General features: G+C 49.0%; 2 protein-coding genes across 6 annotated transcripts; one reads left to right on the plus strand and one right to left on the minus strand.

Annotated features, from left to right (window-relative positions):
• The first annotated feature begins 1,859 nt into the window (after positions 1-1,859).
• aftpha (aftiphilin a) lies at positions 1,860-10,502 on the plus strand. 5 transcript variants are annotated; one of them, XM_044113004.1, is made up of 11 exons: positions 1,860-2,272; positions 3,686-4,270; positions 4,310-5,116; positions 5,626-5,780; positions 5,869-5,998; positions 6,124-6,180; positions 6,251-6,373; positions 6,461-6,524; positions 6,846-6,929; positions 9,533-9,656; positions 9,733-10,502. In XM_044113004.1, the coding sequence occupies exons 2-11, from the start codon at positions 3,722-3,724 to the stop codon at positions 9,872-9,874; spliced, it is 2,235 nt and encodes a 744-aa protein (XP_043968939.1). In that variant the 5' UTR covers positions 1,860-2,272; positions 3,686-3,721; the 3' UTR covers positions 9,875-10,502. The 5 variants fall into 5 exon arrangements, with proteins under 5 accessions (XP_043968939.1, XP_043968937.1, XP_043968938.1 ...); XM_044113002.1 differs by having other exon boundaries at positions 3,686-5,116; XM_044113003.1 differs by having other exon boundaries at positions 1,861-2,272; positions 3,686-5,116; positions 6,464-6,524.
• Positions 10,503-11,741: 1,239 nt separating this feature from the next.
• On the minus strand, positions 11,742-16,334 carry LOC122828968 (ras-related protein Rab-1A). The gene is made up of 6 exons (XM_044113090.1): positions 16,156-16,334; positions 14,664-14,736; positions 14,475-14,570; positions 14,310-14,405; positions 12,396-12,527; positions 11,742-12,329 (listed from the first exon to the last, which is right to left on the minus strand). Exons 1-6 carry the CDS (start codon positions 16,167-16,169, stop codon positions 12,132-12,134), a joined length of 609 nt encoding a protein of 202 aa, XP_043969025.1. The 5' UTR covers positions 16,170-16,334; the 3' UTR covers positions 11,742-12,131.
• Between the last annotated feature and the right edge of the window lie 3,069 nt (positions 16,335-19,403).

The raw sequence follows: 19,403 nt of genomic DNA on the forward strand, positions 1-19,403 counted from the left end.
GAAAACCCAGCCACCTTACTGTATTTTCATGCTGTAGTTTTTACAGCCATTTATTACAGTGCAGTTCTTGAATCCCAATAGTTCCCTGCAGAGAAAAACAAATATCTATAGTTTAATGTGTAACTAAAACTCTTCCCAGGTGTAAATGTCTCATTATCTCTCGTGATCCCCTGATCTCACTAGATCCTCTTCGAATGAATCTGACTAAATTGAATCACGTTATCTCAATTTAAATACATTTTATTCAAGTTGAGACAAAAACGACTGTCTTGCGTGATATCCTGTGATCTCACTCGGCTTTAGCACTATATCAGTCTGACTTTAATGACTCTTGTTATCTCAACATGATTACATTTCATAAACGTGAAGTTGTTGAATTTTTTCTTTATCCAACATGATTGTATTATGTTTATGTTTGAAGCATGAAATTATTTAGTTAAAAGTACATGATATTCTTTTGTTAATCTGATAACCCCCTAAGTTCATTTTTTACAGTGTGGGTTCAACAAAGTTTGGCTTTTTTCACAAAAACCCCCAAAACAAAACAAATCTTAATACTAAAATGAAAATGTATTTCTACAAAATAATGACAAACATAAATGTGTAACTCTCCTTTAACAGGCAGAACCAGCTCTGGGTTTGAGCAGCCAGAACCGCTGAACCAGGAGAACCTTCTACTCCGTCTGGGTTCCCTGGACCTCTGAGTTACTCACACCCAAAACTTGATTTTCATAAACGCTCCCAATTAGTACACTGTAGTTCACTTTTACATTCAGTTTAATATTTTTAACAGAGTTCCAAATGATTTTATTTGAGCAGTATATAATATAGTTATATTTCTTTATTTTTTATTAAACCATCTTATTGGCTAATCATCTAAAAGTTGTTCTAATTTCAGCTTTTGTCTCACAACCAAAAAGCAATCTCAGATGTTTGTTATGGATAAAATGATTCTCTTTCCTCTGTTTCATATCTGCTTACACGCACACTGCTGCTGCTTACATAACCATATCACATAAGACTGACTCGACAGTCACACATAAACGAATTAAACTGATTAACTTCCTTCGTGGAGGGAAGAGAATGCAGAGAAAAAGAAAAGCTAAACTCGCTCTTCAATCTTTGCCTCCCTTGGTGTCAGCCGAGGTCAGCCGAGGTCACTGAACGTCTCTGTTTCTGTTCCATTTGATTTGCTTGTAACATTTCATCATTTTCGGCATTAAAGTCTGTTTTATACTTAACCAAATCTCTTTATTTCTCAAGTTAATGACACCGAGGGGTTCTGGTCGGGAAACAGCGTACAGAGTGGGAAGTGGGTGAACCACAACATGTTGCTCAAAAAATAAACAGGATAATTTTGTTTTTAACCCGACACTGCCCCCTGGGGGATCCCACAGGAAGTCTCCCAACAATGGAACTGATTTTCGCAGAATCTTGTCTGTTTCTTTGCAGCTTTTCTCTCTAATTTATGAAACTGTTGGGATCGATTGTGTCAAAATGTCGAAGACGTCCCCGCTCCCAACTTCAGATCAGATCTAGATGTTTTTACTTTACTTAACGCCACAACTTTTGCTCTAGTTTCTGTCATATTTCTGAGAACTGAAGGTCGACAGCACGGACAGCCATTTCAAATTCAAATAAATATTCCATGTCCACACGAGTATTAATTAAATGAGTATTGAATAATAAAATGAAATTGTGAAATAAATAAATAATGAAATACATCCATAAAAACATCCTGATATAAATAAATAAAATTGTTGTTGACTAAATAAGCTTTCAATTAAAAATATATTTTTAAATATTTTTCATTTTTATTTCATGGGGAGATTAGGTTATTTAATTGATTATTTATTCATTTGTGATCGATAACAGCGTTTATTTATTTATAGAGCGAACACTCAGCTCTGTAGAAATGCTTGTCGGGGAAACTGAAGGTTTGACTCCACTGGGGCTCCGTAGCCGCTCTAACTTTCCAGATAAAGTTCAGTAAAGATTTGGAGCCTCCAGTAAACAGAGGGTGGTTCCGCCCAGATGTCGGCGCTGTAACTGGTTTCCAGGTCAGATCCAGTCCGCCGGAACTACCTGTTCCACCTGGAAACTTTGGAGCCGCAGGCAGCCCGGGAGCGCTGCATGCTGGGAGGAACTCAGCAGCTGACTGACTCCACCTTCACCTCCAGCCGTCACACACCGCCCGGCTGGCCGCTCCGACCGCCGCTGGACCCCTCTGTCTTCACACCGAGTCATGGACCTGCGGGACCGGCGTCTCACGGTGAGCTGCTCCGCCTGTCCGGGTCACACGGTGTCGCTGGAAGAGCTAACGCTTTGGCTAGCTGCGGGAAACAAGATTGTTGTGCTTGGAGTTCGGCTCGGTTCGGTGTGGATCTGCTTTTTCGGACGGAGCCAGACTGGGGCGAATTTACGGGTTTGATTTCTTTCTAACTCCCTGACCGGGTCGGTACCGGATATTTGAGACGTTATTCGGTTAAATCTGCCCTCAGTCCACAGGTTAGCTAAGCTAAGTTAGCTGCAGTGAAGCAGGTGTTCGGCCTCTTAGTTTTTGTTCTTCTGCTGACTGGACCGGGCTGGGTCTGGGTTCAAAGTGTCCAAACGTCCGCCTCCATGAGCACCGAACCGCCGACCATCATCCAACCTCCTCCGGTCCCCGGCGGGCCCCTGTTGGTTCCGTTAGCCTCCTAGCTGCTGCTGTTAGCGGCTACATAAACTGTCAGACACCGAGGGGTTCGGCGGAGCAGCCGGAAAAAGGTTCGGGAGGTTCGGAAAAAGCTGCTGTCATGGAAACCCTCATTGAGCCTGTGAGCAGGTCTCAGGTCAGATTTTGACTTTAATATTCATGGTTCTGGTTCTGATACTGGTTTCCATGGCAGCACAGTGCTTTGACACGTCAGTCAGTGACGTTTCTTCCAGGTGAACTGGTTTTTCTGGTTCTACTGGTTTGTAGTCCAGCTTAGCTGCTGGCCCCGCCCACATGTACACGGACCCCACCCACAGGTATGTTGGCCCCGCCCACTGCCACCGTTTCTTTCAGGCAGAAGCGGTTCACAGTTGAATAAGTGAAGAATATGATCTGATGGCTGCGCAGTGGTGCAGTAGGTAGACCTGCTGCCTTGCAGCAAGAAGGTCCTGGGTTCGATTCTTTCTGCATGGAATTTGCATGTTCTCCCTGTGCATGCTGGGTTCTCTCCGGTTCTCCGGCTTCCTACCAGTCCAGAAACATATAACTGTCAGGTTGATCGGTCTCTCAAAATTCTGTGTGCTCTAAAGTGAGCGTGTGAATGGTTGTTTGTCCCGTCTGTCTCTGTGTTGCCTGGCGACAGACTGGCGACCTGTCCAGGTGACCCCGCCTCTCGCCCAGAACGTTGGCTAGAGAGGCAGCAGCTCTTCCTGACCCCGCTAGAGACCTGGTTTTAGAAAATGGATGGATGAATATGAACTGATTCTCCGCTGACATGAGGATGAGTTGGTGACGGACGTGTCCCTCAGGACGGACGTGTCCCTCAGGACGGATCAGATTTTAATAGCTTTTAAACAGGAAGTGATGCCATATTTGGAGGAGAGGTTGGTCAGTCAGGTTTCCTGGTCTGATACTAAATTTATGTTCAGGTTCTGTTAGGACTCGAACCATCTCTGTCTCCTGCTGACTTCCTGTCTGTCCCTGTCCCAGGTGTAGCCGCGGCGCGTCCCGTGGGACCGGAGTGTGATGGAGCCAGACGTGATCCGGATGTACTCTTCGTCGCCGCCGCCGATGGACGACGGCGCAGAGGAAGAGGACGATGAGTTTGGGGACTTTGGGACGTTCTCCGGCGTCCCCAGCAGCGTCAGCTTCTCCGAGTTGGACACGCCGACGTCCTTTGACCAAAATCAGGCACTGACCGCCACCTCGCCGCCCGACCTTCACAATGGCAGGGGGGTGCTGGGCTTTGGCCACGCCCCCTTTGGCGAACCGCCCAAGGTCAACGGCCGCCTGGACGTCCGTCCCCCAGAGTGGACGGACGCCAGGAAGACGGCGTCCTCCTCGCAGGAGGTCTCTGTTGATTGCAACGGTGAAGATGCAGAGGTCCTGACCAACGGGTTTGTGACCTTTGACCTTCAGGGAAGCCCCTCCTCACAAGACTCTGTCCCCTCTCATGCCAGAGGACCGTCCACGGAGGACAGGGACAGTGTCCCGGTCCAAGAGGACGCCGTCCAAAAGGATGAGTTTGCAGACTTTGCTGCTTTTTCTGACTCTGAAGAGACGCAGAGTCAGAGGGACAGGGCCGGTCCACCGGGGACGTCCGCCTGTCCCCAGGACAGGGCCGGTCCACCGGGGACGTCCGCCTGTCCCCAGGACAGGGCCGGTCCACCGGGGACGTCCGCCTGTCCCCAGGACAGGGCCGGTCCAGTGGAGACAGCCGTCTGTCCCCAGGACGATGAGCGGGGAGCAGAGGACGCAGTGAGGGACGTCCACCGGGCCGAGGCCCCCGCCGGCTCCTGTAACATGGACCGGGGCCTGGACTGTCCCTCGGGGGACACGTGTCTCTCTGTTTGCACTACGGGGCGTCTGTCCCCGAACGGGACGGAGGACGAGGACGAGTCCCGGGAGGCGGGGGACGAGCGTAGCTCTGAGACGTCTCTGGGCCGGCTGCTGTCCACGGACGGCCTGGAGGACCTGGGGGACATCAGCACCACGGGGTCGTCCCCGCCGCCGCCGGGGGACGCCACCACGCCCGCCGGGGACGACTTTGGAGACTTTGGGGACACTGTGTCCTTCGGGACTCAGGGCTTTTCTGACTTTGAGCAGAACCGACCGGACGGTCTGGAACCTCCAGAACCTGCTGGGTCCGAGTCGGAGGACGACTTTGGGGACTTCAACTCCCCTAAGGTCCTCGGTGGACAGCGGGACGGAGACGGGGGGACGTTTGCCGACTTTCCCAGCAGTGAAAGTTTCGGGAAATTTAGCTCAGCGAAAGACGGCGAGGATGATTCGGGCTGGAGCGCCTTCAACGAGCAGAACCAGGAGGATGGAGAGTCCTGGGCGGCGTTCAGCCCAGAGCCGAGCGGCGAGGAGGACCGGGACGAAGACGGAGAGGACGCTGGGAGGACGGTGCCTCTGCCGGTAAGAGACAGACGGGTCGGGTTCTGATTGATCCCACAGAGAAAACAATTATCTGGTTAGCAGAAACATTCCTCCTGATTGTTAGTTTCCTCCATTTGCGCAGTTTTAGCTCCGATGCTAATTAGAGACACCAGGACTTGGAGGAATGATGCAGCTCAGTCTCAGTATGTTGGTTATTAATTCGATGCAGTTTTTGCTCAAATTGAGTCAAACTAAATGTTTTGAACAACCATTAATTTTTCATCGTTACACTATTTTATTTTAATGCTCATCAGCACCATATCTGTTAAAATAATGTTACATTAGGTAAAATACTTATGAAAATATTTTAGTCATCAATAGTTACTTATCTATTGATGACTAATTGGTCAGCCTGAATCTCTTATTGAACGACCAGAACTAAGATATTAACCAGACGTAGTTAACACCCCGACCACTAGATGGCATCTCCTACAGCAGCCTGAGAGGAACAGGGTTCCTCAGGCCGTTCTGTTCTGGTGCCCCTGCAGGGGGCGCTGTCCAGCCGTCTGGAGAAACTGTTCCTCAGCAGCTTCCCTGTTAGCTCCGCCCACAACCAGCAGCAGGTGGGGGAGGGGCAGCAGGTGGAGACCCTCAAGGTCCTGCTGGAGCCACGAGGTGAGGAAGAGGAGAGGCTGAGCAGCAGGTGAGTTGGTGATGATGATGATGACTGATCTTCATCATCGACCTGCTTCCTGTTTTGCTTCCTCCTGCTGCTCTCTGATTGGCTGCAGGTCGGCGCGCGGCGGCGTCTGGACGCAGCTTCAGGACGTCCATGAGGCTCTGGGCCTGCGGTACCAGTGGGGGGGTTCCCATGGCAACAAGGTGCTGCTCTGCTGCCTCGGCATCGACACCAGGAACATCGTAAGTTTGATGAATGATGGTTCTGATGGTTCTCAGAGTCATTTTGCTTTACTGTAGGAGGAGCAAACACCTGCAGTCGGTTCTGTTGTGGTCCGGTTCTGATCGTGTGGCTCTTTTCCCTCCAGCTGTTCACGGGTCAGAAGAAGCAGCCTGTCATCGTGCCGATGTATGCGGCTGGCCTGGTGAGTTCCTCTGCCTCCAGAAGGTCCAGAACCTCCTGCCGGTTCTGGTTCTGACTCGGTTTGGTTTCAGGGGATGCTGGAGCCGACCAAGGAGCCGCTGAAGCCCGTCTCTGCTGCCGAGATGATCGCCTCCATCGCCCAGACTCCGCCCGCCGTCGCAGAGAAGAGCTCCGTCCAGCCCGACTCGGTGCAGGTGGGTCAGCGCTGCGACCCGGCCCGGCCCGGCCCGCTCGCCGTCCTCATGTTCTGATGCCAGTCTGATTGTTTCCCATCCCTCCAGCAGGAGGCGCTCCCCCCGGTCCAGTTCGACTGGAGCAGCAGCGGCCTCACCAACCCTCTGGACGGTAGGTGGTCCGACCGGGCCGTCCAGAACAAACCAGCAGAACCTCAGCAGAACCACCGACCAAACGCTGAGCCCAGCTGGTTCTGTAGAACCACCAGCTGAAGCTGTCAGTCCAGTCTGCTCCGGTCCCACAGTGAAGCTCGGTAGCAGCAGCATCATGCTGTGGGATCTCCCACCTGGTTTGGTGTTCTGGTTCTGCTGTGGCTGAACTTTGACCCCTCTCTGAGGTCAGCCTGCAGTCCAACATGAAGCGACTCTGCTGCATGACCCTCTCTCTCTGTCTTTCTCTCTCTGACCTCTGACCTCTGACCCGGCCGTCCAGCCAGCGGAGGCTCGGCTCTGTTGAACCTGGATTTCTTTGGTCCGGTGGAGGATTCAGGCTCCAGCAGCTCAGCCTCCATCCCAGGTCAGAACCAGAACCACCCGACCCGACCCGACCAGCAGAACCGCCCGACCCGACCAGCAGAACCACTCGACCCGACCCGACCAGCAGAACCGCCCGACCCGACCAGCAGAACCACTCGACCCGACCAGCAGAACCACCCGACCCGACCAGCAGAACCACCCGACCCGACCAGCAGAACCACCCGACCCGACCAGCGGAACCACCCGACCCGACCCGCGGAACCACCCGACCCGACCCGCGGAACCACCCGACACGACCAGCGGAACCACCCGACCCGACCCGACCAGCAGAACCTCCCGACCCGACCAGCAGAACCACCCGACCTGATCAGCGGAACCACCCGACACGACCAGCAGAACCACCCGACCCGACCCGACCAGCAGAACCACCCGACCCGACCAGCGGAACCACCCGACCCGACCAGCGGAACCACCCGACCCGACCCGCGGAACCACCCGACCCGACCCGCGGAACCACCCGACACGACCAGCGGAACCACCCGACCCGACCAGCAGAACCACCCGACCCGACCCGACCAGCAGAACCACTCGACCCGACCAGCAGAACCACCCGACCCGACCAGCAGAACCACCCGACCTGACCAGCGGAACCGCCCGACCCAACCCGACCAGCAGAACCACTCAACCCGACCCGACGAGCAGAACCGCCCGACCCGACCAGCGGAACCACTCGACCCGACCCGACCAGCAGAACCGCCCGCCCCGACCAGCAGAACCACTCGACCCGACCAGCAGAACCGCCCGACCAGACCAGCGGAACCACTCGACCCGACCAGACCAGCAGAACCACCCGACCCGACCCGACCAGCAGAACCACCCGACCCGACCCGCGGAACCACCCGACACGACCAGCGGAACCACCCGACCCGACCCGACCAGCAGAACCTCCCGACCCGACCAGCAGAACCACTCGACCCGACCAGCAGAACCACCCGACCCGACCAGCAGAACCACTCGACCCGACCCGACCAGCAGAACCTCCCGACCCGACCAGCAGAACCACTCGACCCGACCAGCAGAACCACCCGACCCGACCAGCGGAACCGCCCGACCCGACCCGCGGAACCGCCCGACCCGACCAGCAGAACCACTCGACCCGACCCGACCAGCAGAACCGCCCGACCCGACCAGCAGAACCGCCCGAGCCAACCCGACGACCAGAACCGCCCGACCCGACCAGCAGAACCACCCGACCCGACCAGCAGAACCGCCCGACCCGACCAGCAGAACCGCCCGATCCAACCCGACGAGCAGAACCGCCCGACCCGACCAGCAGAACCGCCCGACCCAACCCGACGAGCAGAACCGCCCGACCCGACCAGCGGAACCACTCGACCCGACCCAACCAGCAGAACCACTCGACCCGACCCGACCAGCAGAACCTCCCGACCCGACCAGCAGAACCACTCGACCCGACCAGCAGAACCACCCGACCCGACCAGCGGAACCACCCGACCCGACGAGCAGAACCGCCCGACCCGACCAGCGGAACCACTCGACCCGACCCGACCAGCGGAACCACTCGACCCGACCCGACCAGCAGAACCACCCGACCCGACCAGCGGAACCGCCCGACCAGCGGAACCGCCCTACCCGACCCGACCAGCGGAACCACCCGACCAGCGGAACCACCCGACCCGACCAGCGGAACCATTTTGCATGTCTGCCGTAGAAACGGGCCCATTGTTCCTCCTGGACCGGGTCGCTCCGGTTCTGCTCTTCCTCCTTTCAGCTTCTAGAAACTAACATGGCGTCGCTGGGTGAACGGGCAGCAGGTCCACTTTCCTGGACCGGACCGGGTTCTGCAGTTTTCATTGTTGCATCAGTAATTGCTGTAGTAATTGATTATTGATTAACTATTATTTTGATTTGGAACCTTTGAGACGCTGGTAGAAAAAAAATTCAAGATGGCCGTGAAGAAAATAGATTTCTGCACTAAATTTGCCAATATTTTCACAAATGAAGACTTTTTGGTTCAGATGTTGCAGAACTGGACCCAAAGACATTTACTGATCATCTGTTGATTTTTCAAGATGGCTGCCATGGAAAATAAAACATTCTGTAAAATCCCCATTGGATGAATCACAGAAATCACATATTTCTTGGTTGCACTAGTGCAGAGAACAGTTTGGGTTTCTTGGTGAAAAGATCGGAATCTGCCACGATAAATTGATGTGGATCACGTTCTGCTGCGGTGGGAACGTAGCCAGAGCGACTGCAGCCAGAACTGGAGTGGGCGGAGCCTCGTGGAAGCCCCGCCCTCTCCAAACCAACCAGCATGAAAGCCTGTCTGACCAGAAAGGGGCGGTGTTAAGTAATCTCTGGTTGGTGCCACAGATACTGGACTAACTGCCGGCTGTGCCCCCCCTCCCCCCCCCCCTCTCCCACCCCCGCTGGCCGTCCTCCTCACCTCTCAGATTAACCACCCGATTTGTTTCCGATGGTTGAAAACTGTTCAGAGGAATGAACTCTACAAGTTGCAGTTGTTGAGTCAGAATCCTGGAGCGGGTCCGGTTTTATCCAGTGACTTTCTGGTAAAGGTCCTGCTGACCTCTGACCTGTCCGGCCCATTCTCTCCCTCAGGCGTGGACCCGGAGCTGTTCGAGCTCACCACCGCCAAGCTGGACCCGAGCGGCGCCGGCAGCCGTGTGGCCGATGCCTTCGCTCGCCTCATGTCCACCATGGAGAAGACCAGCACGTCCACCAGGTGAGTGTGTGGCCCGGTCCCGGCCCGATTCCGGTCAGCGTTGCCCTGAGGTCCGTTTGTGTCTGCGCCCCCACAGGAAGCCCAGGAGGGAGGAGAACCTGAGCGACGAGGCGGCCAAGGTGATCGCGGCGCTGCCGGACCTGTCCTTCATGCAGGCCAAGGTTCTGATGTTCCCCGCCACGCTGACACCGCTCTGCTCGCAGGCCACGCCCGACTGAAGCCCCGCCCACACGCATCACTTCCTCATCTACATCTTTGATTTTTCCATCTTTCAGTTTCTCTCGGTGGGGGTGTACATAATCAGGGATTTAATGTTTTATTTGAATGATTCTGCTTTTATTCTGGCGGGACTATGAAGGAAACACTGGCTGAACATAGAGATCTATAAAGTATGAATACATTTATATCAACATATAGAGTCTTTATAAGAATATTTATGGACTGAAACCACACTGCCTGCAGAATCCAGTTGAATGTTCGTCCTCGTTCGTTTCCGAGGCCTTAGTTCGTCCCGCCGCTTCCTGTCCTCCCCGTCCGTCTCGTCCGGGACGCGTGGCTGGAACCGGAAGGTTCTGGAGCTGTGAAGGAGTAAAGGGACCAACCCGTCTGTCGTTTTGTTTTTGCTCTAACTGCTGTGGCCGTCTCCCTGGAGGGTTTTGCACATTGTGAAGATGATTGGATGTAATTGTAGTTCACTGTGGCTTCAGACTGTAAACTGAGGAAGTTCCTATGGAAAACCGCTGAATCACTGGAAGAGCCTGCGAGGAGTCGCCCTGCATGCCGGGTCTTCCCAGACTGGAAATGTGTAAATTTTAGTGTACACAAGATATTAAAATAATTTAAGAGGAAGCTCTGTGTCTCTGGTTCTGTGGGTCCAGATTGGGATTAAGATGCTGGTTTCAGAACAAACTTCCAATTAGAATCAGAGCCGGGAGGCAAAAATGTTTAATACCTTGATCTGTAAATGTATTTTAATCTAAATCAAAACAAAAATCACTGAATTTTCCAATCCAAAACTGCTGTTGCTAAATTATTGAGCAGACCTGAGTTTAATAAACATTAATATGCTTAATTTGTTCTTCAACGTGATTAGAAAGCTGGACCCTAATATTAGGTGCTACATCTTTAGCAGAGATGCTAATTTAGGCTAGCATAGATTTCTTTTAGCCCAACATGAACACAATGTTTTCCGCATTAGATCTGTTTGAAGCAGAAATTTTTATTTTTAAAGGTTTTATTGGCTCTAGTGGTTTTTATTTGATAGTTAGACAGGAAAGAGGGTAAGGAGAAAAGGGGAAGGCGTGGCAAAGGTCGCCAGGCTGGGACTCGAACGATGTGACAGCCGCACCGAGGACTGAGGCCTCCATATGCGGGTTGTGCATAACCCCTGCACCACCGCAGCACACGCTGTTTGAAGCAGAAATGAACAGAAGTCGCTCTATCGCTGCTGTTAGAGCCCGATACAGAAGCTACAGTTAGCAGTGTGCTGGTGCGTCAGATTTACGGTTGTACCAGAAACACAATACAAAGGTTCCGGGCACTTCAGACTTTTGTATAAAACTGTTTAAAATGTTAATGTGATTAACCTAAATTAATGTGTTAGTCACTTCCCTGAAAAACAAACAAAAAACGACGTTAATTGTTTTAGTTTTTTCCCAAAGAGCTGCAGACTACTGATCTGTTCAGGAAACAGGAAGTGGTCACAAGAGGACACAGGAAGTGGACAAACGAACCAGCATGGCAGTGATGGAGCCTCTATGTTTAAACCTGTAAAGTCATGTGCCTGCATGTCTTCTGATTGGTCGTTCTGATACTCAGCAAATGCTAATTTAGTATCAACCCCAACCCTAAACTGGAACAAACTTCCAGAAAACTGCAAAGATGCTGAAACCCTGAGTTCCTTTAAATGAAAGCTAACAGCCTGGTTAGCGTTCATCTGTAGGGGCAGAGACATCAGAAACTAGGTCTGTGACCTCTGATGCAACATGACCTCATCTACAAACACTGAGTCGCCCCCTGGAGGCCATGCGGAGCAACTGCTGGAGGATTCACCTTCATGCAGAAGAAGAGACCAGACAGATGATCTGTTATGAAACATCTCCTTCATTGTTTAATAGACTGAGCCGCGGCATCCGCAGCCAATCAGCTGCTCAGGTTTCTTCTTCTACAGCTTCTGCAAACATTTATGTATAAATATATACAGTTTGTGGGAGCGCCGCTCCAACCGGGCCGGCAGCGCACGCGCCGCCTGACGGGAATGTTGTCTGGGCGGCGCGGGTTCTTCTTCTGCCCTGAAGGCACGTGGCTGAGGGGGCGAGGCGTGGAGGCGCGCGCGCTGCCGGTCTGAGCGGGCTCCGTCCGGACCCAGGAGACTTAAAAACGGTTCCGAGTGACAAGGAGACGGCAGGGGGCTTTGGGGTCGGGGCTTATCGTCCTACTGCTGGCCAGGGGGAGGGGCGGCGGCAGTGGCGGCTCTCAGCAGCAGCCGCCAGACGAAGTGTTGACCGGCTTGCTCTGGATCTTCACGTTGGACCTGTCGGCGGCGCCGGCCGTGGCCCCGGGGCCCATCCGCTTCTTGATCTCAGCCGCCATGGTCATGAAGGCCTGCTCCACGTTGGTGGCGCTCTTAGCGCTCGTCTCCAGGAACGGGATGCCCAGGTGGTCTGCGAACTCCTGCAGGGGTCAGAGGTCAGAATGCTACACGGCCTGCTTCAGAGGTCAAGGGGTCAAGGGTCATACCTTGGCTGTAGTGTAGTCCACCACCTTCTTGGTGGTCAGGTCGCTCTTGTTGCCGACCAGCAGCTTGTTGACGTTCTCGCTGGCGTAGCGGTCGATCTCCTGCAGCCACTGCTTCACGTTGTTGAACGATTCCTGAGGACCAGCAGAACGCAGCGTCACTGAGGGGGCGGGGCTGGAGGCAGGGCGGGGGCTCCATACGAAAAGAGGCGGGGCAACATCATTTGCATAATCAAAATATATGCTCAACTTTTTCAGCTATACTACCAAAATTTTACATATTGCTTCTTCATACAAATTATAAATCTCTTCATAAATCTTGATCACATGTTTATTCACCACTAGAGGCCATCAAAGCACTTCTAACAGAAACCTTAGTACGAGAGGAAGAGGAGAGGAAGAGGCATAGCCAACATTTGCAGCATTCAATTAATCGCACGATCAGTGAAAATTATCAACCTCATTTTAATTATTGGCTTTATCGTTTCGTCCTGCTGATCACACTGGAAGAAAACTCAGCTCCACTGACCCTCCCTGCCTCATTTCCTCAGTGTAATGTCCAGTTCACACTACACCATCTTAGAGCTGTCGGCCGATTGTCGGCCCTTTTTCTAAACCTGAGAGATCACACATTAGCCGACAGAAATCCTAGGTAGAACGGTTCCATCGGGTTCCATCAGGTTCCATCGGGCCGTGTGGTGTCCAACAATGGGCACAAAATAATTAACGCTCCCAGTCGGGGAAAACCCACACACTGCAGTGATAAACTGGCCAAGACAATATAACATGTTGAATATGTGTGATTTGGATCGGAGCCGCTGTTCTGTCAGATGGTCATAGGATTAGAACTGATGGCCATATCTGTCAAACAAGTATTCACTGTCATCAACATATGATTTTATTTAATCAGCGACGTAGAATCATGACGTAGATCGTCAGACACTTTGGTATTAACAGCTGTGTGACCTCCTGACTTAGTGGTTTAGTAGGTTAATGAGTTTCACAAGGCTGTGTGTTGTTGGCAGCTAGAATCTGCTTTAAATACACAACAATACGTGTAAATGTACCTAGTTATCATGGAGAACAATTCAATGACTTATTTTCATCCCAACTTGTTGAGTATGCTGAACTGACAGCTGCTCTGACAGTCGCACTTCCTAATGCTCAGGCATCCGTCCTCACTGCATATAAGCTCTTCTGACAGTGTATGATGTTCTACCAACTGGACCCGGTCAGCTGCAACACACCTCACACTGCAGGATGATCGGTTATGATTATTGCAAGTGACAATCTTAGAATGTTGGACGTTCTTCGAGTCTAAGACGTTCTAGAGGGAAAATTGGGGCAAAATAATCGTGCAGTGTGAACTGGGCTTACAGGAGGAGTGAAGCGTCAGATATGAGCGTCTTCTCTCTCTGCATCTAGTCCAGCCACCAGGACAACACACTTCATAATCTGTACTCTTTTGGTTGAATGTAGTTTTTATTTCCACTTTAGTTTTATGTTGTTTAGTTTTTATTCAAGTGCATTTTTGTGGATGGACACTGAGAGTCCATTTTATTTTTGGTTGTTTATTTTGTTGACCAGTTTTATTGCTAAAAGTTCTTTTGAAAATAAAGTGTTCTTTGGCAGGAAGTGCTTGCTACCGTTACATCAGTGTAAAAAGGTCTTCAAACAATGTTATCATTTATTGCAGTAGTTTGCTCCTAACCTGAACATTAAGCAGAACTTAACTCAGAATCTAACCAGCAGAAAATAAAGGAGGGTCAAGAAAAGGTCAGTGAGGTCAGTCTCTATCTACAAGTTCTTATATCATGACAGCATCAAGAAAATAAAACCAGATGTCGATATTTCCTGATGACTGAAGCTAACATCAGCTAAGCTAATGCTGCTGATTAAAGGTCAGAGGTCACTGACCTGATCCGTCACATCATACACCACTATGATGCCATGAGCTCCTCTGTAGTAACTGGATGTGATGGTTCTGAACCTTTCCTGGCCCGCCGTGTCCCACTGCAGAGAAGCAGGTCAAAGGTCAGCTCACATTACAGCAGCGTCCTGCTACGATCGGCGGCTCCTTACGATCTGCAGCTTGATGGTCTTCCCGTCCAGTTCGATGGTCCGGATCTTAAAGTCCACCCCGATGGTGCTGATGTAGCTCTCTGTGTACGTGTCGTCCTGCAGCCAATCACAGACGGGTCAGACAGCACTGCAGCCAATCACAGACGGGTCAGACAGCGCTGCAGCCAATCACAGACGGGTCAGACTTACTGCAAACCGCAGCAGGAGACAGGACTTCCCGACACCGGAGTCACCAATCAGCAGCAGCTTGAATAAGTAGTCACTGTGAGGACACACACACACACACACACACACACACACACACACACACACACACACACACACACACAGGTCATGGCAATCGGCTCTGACATGATTCAGGCCCAACCAGTCGACACCAACTGGACCTGAGATGTTCTGATCGGTTTAATCTCATGAATAAAGAATCCTCTGGAACACAACTGGTTTCTCTAAACTGGTTTCAGTTACAGAAATCTGAAATCCATATTTGTAGCGTGAAAAAAGAACCTGATTTTTTCCTGCCTTTTTTCTTTGTGTGTTTGTTTTAAATTGTCCTTCTATAATAAATCCATCAGATTATTAATTTCAGATGTCACAATGGTTTTATGGTTTGTTTCTATCACCAAGAGCAGCTGATTAGCTTCTTAAAAGCTTAAATAAACCTGAACTTTGACCCCTCGCCCAGAGGAGCTGGAGGAAGTCCAAACCATTTCCTCCATCAGAGCAAAAATCCCATCCAGGACTCCAAGACTCTCTGTCCAGCTGTCTGACCAACAACTGATGATGTCATCCAGGACGTTACTATGGAATGGCATGTTTGCTGTTAGCATGTTAGCATGTGATGAAGCCTGTCACACAGCAATGGTCTTCAGTCAGCGGCCTCTCCATATTCACTACAAGACTGACTGCTACTGAACATCCAAAGAATTACATCATTTAAATTCCCTTTGAGAACAATAAAGGACTTTGCTTTCTGAGTAAAAAAAAAAAAAAAAAGATTTCGTAATAATTTAATTATTTAAGTTTAGAATTAGAATTAGTCATTAAATGTGAACACAAAATGACTTAAATACACCTGTTGGTTAAATCATGTTAGTCCCAGCAGATTTTCATTTTTTCGGACAAAAAACAAAAACTAAAATTAGAAATATTAAACATTCAACATTAAACATTGATGACCCGTTTCCATGGAAACGGATCATCAACGACTTTGGTTAGAAAATAACTAACCCATCCCTGAGGCAAGTAATAAACCCTCAGAAAGTAACTAACCCTCCAGAAAACAACTAATAAGTCAGGAAGTAACAAGCCATCAGAAAGTAAGTAATTAGTCAGAAAGTAAGTGACCCGTCAGACAGTCCCTACCCCTTGGTCACACAGTAACTAATTAGAGTAAACACAGTTAGCCGTTAGCCGCTAACAGCTAGGTGTCATAGGACCGGTCACTCCCGTCATTTCTCGGCCTTCTTCCGGCTCAGCCTCGCTGTCAGGAGCCGGTTCTGCCTTCGACTATACGGCTGTCGGGGTGTGTGCGGTCGGGCGGTCATGTTAACGACTGAACACCGAGAAGAAAAGCAGATAAAGCGACGCTGCGCCCGGCTAGCTAGGTGTTAGCCTCCCCGGTGAAGTGACAGCTCAGACCGGACCTGGACGTGTCAGTCCGGAACAGAACCAAACTTACTATTCCGGATTCATGGTTGTCTGCTGGTTGTGAAGTGTGTCGTCTGTGGAAGCAGCTGAAGGTGTTTCGGAGAGATTCTGGATTGGTTCTGTCGTTACTTTGAAGCGAGTAGTTGTCAGAACAGTGTAACCGAATCAAATATGGCCGTCTGAGTACCACCAACCCGGAAATACCGGCCTAAAGGAATCATGGGTACTGTAGTTTTCAAATTATATTACATTCAAAACTGCTTTATTGATCTTAAAGGGAAATTAAAAGCTAATTAAAAACTGTTGTAACGCATTAATTCAAAGTCTTCAAAGACTTATTGTAGAGAGAGATAGCTGATGGCAGGAAAGCTCTGTGGTAGCGGTCTGGATTACAGCAAATCTGTTTTGTGGTTTTGGGTGTTAGCTCCCTGAAAAACATGGAATATAAAAATGTGTTCATCTGAATCCAACAGGCAGCCTTCTGCTCCTGGTTTTATTGCTAAAATTGAAATTCAACACATTTACACAATTTAAAATATAAACTAAATTGCAGATTTCACAGATTTTATATATATATATATATCATGTTGTGGACAGGCGTAGCGCGGGATCATGTTGCTCACCTGGTGACTTTAGTGAGTGGGTGATGAGGGAGGTTTACTTTTTGCTGACCACCGTAAGCTCGTATGTTTTTTGTCTTTGATAGTGATGGCCAAATGAAGCCTCATGAAGCAATGAAGCTTCCCGGTCCGTTGTTTTGCCCAAAAGTTCATCACTTGATGCTTCATTCATTTCTCTCTAGTGTCATCTGCTGTTGAAACTGTGACAGCCTGTCACTCAGACAGACATATTTAAAAACAATTAGTAAATGCAACATTGTCACAAAGTTTTTGTCAAACTCACGTTTAGTAGCAGGAGAGTCAATTAAATCCTATTTAACTAATCTTTTTTAGTTATTAAAATAATTTGTAGTCAATCCTGGTATATGTTGACTGACTGTTTTCTTTTGTCATTGACAGATTTGACAGTAGACATTTGTTTTAGTGTACTCAGAGTGCAGCTTGTTGGGGCAGACAGTTTTCTTTGAGTTTTGATTTGCCTCCTGAAAAATTAAAATTCTTCAAAAATTCTTTTTCTTGGATTTCTATTGGCTCTCTGATCTGATCCCTTATATTTTTACACATCAGCCAGAATTTTACTTTTCCAACAGCTTTAAGTCTGTTTGTGCTTTTAGAGACTGATATATTTTTGCAGAACAAAGAAATAGAGGAAATTTTAAGAAGGTGAGAATTTTTGGATGTGAAAGGTTTAATTATTATTATTTAAGAATCTTGTGAATCATCTCCAGTTTTCCCTGATGTCAGATTTTTTTTCTTCTTGCTGGCTCCTTTTCAATAAAGTTTATTTGTGTAGCACATTTCAGCAACAATCCAGTGTCAAAATGATTTACATAATAAAAACACATAAATATAAATTCGCAAAATATACCATAATCAACCATTGAGAAAACTGGTAACAAACATTACATTTTGATGAGTGTCATCATCAAAATCATTAATACACATGAACTATAAATATCGAAGACCCTATCTGAACATGGTCTATCTGAAGCCTGGCTTCAGATAGACCATCACTAGTCTTTGATCACTCTTTAAACTTGCGGATCCACTTTTTATGCTCTTTTGGACACTGTTCTTTCTTGGATATTGACAATATCGACAAAATAAAACTATTTTAAACTGCATCCTGGATTTGCGTTTTTGATCAGCTGGCGTGTCAACAAGGATTCCCCTACTCAGCTGCTCGGCGACTTTGTTTGACAGTCGCTAATATATTATATATATTATTTAATATTGAAAATATCTCTTCTCCTTCACTCTGTCTGGTTTCATACTTAACTGAGTAAAATTTGGAGTCACTGGGACATGTATGGAGGTTGAAAAGTCCTAAAATGTTGACTGGAGTCCTACTAACCTGGGAAGAAGTTTTCTTGACTTGTTTAGCCAATCAGACGGCTGATTGACGGCTTCAATTAGGACAAAGAAGGTCCTGGGTTCGATTCCCAGCCCAGGTCTTTCTACATGTTGTTACTGGGAACCAGACTGGGAACCTGACCTCCTTCACCTGGAAACTCTGGGCTGGTGAACATTTTTAACTCAGACTTGTTGCATAACAAGTTGCTGTCAGTAAAATCAAAACAAAGTCAGTAAATTTGAGCTTTTCTTTTATTTTTCAGATTTTAGTATTTTTCTTTGTATCTTTGACATCCATCATTTTAGAAACAATAAAAAAATAGAACTGAAAAATGTAGATTGCTGACTTGATACATATACATATACAGTATATATTCATATATTCAGTTTTTACACTGGTATAAATGTAATTATGTATAAAAAAAGACAAACTGATGGACTGCACCTTTGCTTTTTTCATCATAGTTATTAGACTGATGAAGACACGATGAAGAGGCTTCAGGCACTTTCCCTGGAGAGAGCCAGCGCCGGCCGACACACAGACAGGAAGTGGCTTCTCAGACGCCGGACACACTTCCTGTTGGACACTTCATTTTTTTATTGGACACTCATCTCTGACGGTCCAGACTGCCGCTTCTCTCTGGAGGGAAACCAGCTGCTGTGCCCTGACCAGACTGGGAACCAGACTGGGAACCAGCTACTGCATTCTGACCCAACTATGGACTGCAAGGCCAACATCGATGGTTTTCACAGATGTTTTCCTTCCACCAACTTTACAGTCTGTACCAGGAAACGTCTGGAAAAGCAGATGGAACTGATCTCATCTTGTCCTGACTTCCTGTTTTCCATCTTGACTTCCTGTTTGCCACAAAGTTTCAGCAGAACATTTCAGCTGCAGCACCATGTGGCCTATGTTAGCATAATGCTAACTACTAGCATCGCTAATAATTTTACAGGAACTGGATCACTTTGCACAAGAACATCAAGGACAACCAGGAAGCTAGGTGCTAGCGGGGCTGCTAATCTAGGCCACACGGACCGGACCGGACCGGACCGGACCAGAACTCATCGTCTGTTAAACTTAAAAACCACAGATGAATTTCCCAAACGCCATTCGTCCCGATGTCAAGCTACACTTAAAAACACATTCAGCCCAGAAACGTCAGTAAATTTTACCTGAACAAACATCTGGATTGTTTCCCCACCGGGTTCTGACCCGATGTCGGGTATACAACTGGAGTCGACTGCTTCCTGCTGCTGCCAGTACGGCCCAGTTTCTGTAGCTTATGTTGCATCAAAAATATCT

This window comes from Gambusia affinis, linkage group LG04 (genome assembly GCF_019740435.1).
Source record: "Gambusia affinis linkage group LG04, SWU_Gaff_1.0, whole genome shotgun sequence".
In the NCBI taxonomy this organism is placed as follows: domain Eukaryota; kingdom Metazoa; phylum Chordata; class Actinopteri; order Cyprinodontiformes; family Poeciliidae; genus Gambusia; species Gambusia affinis.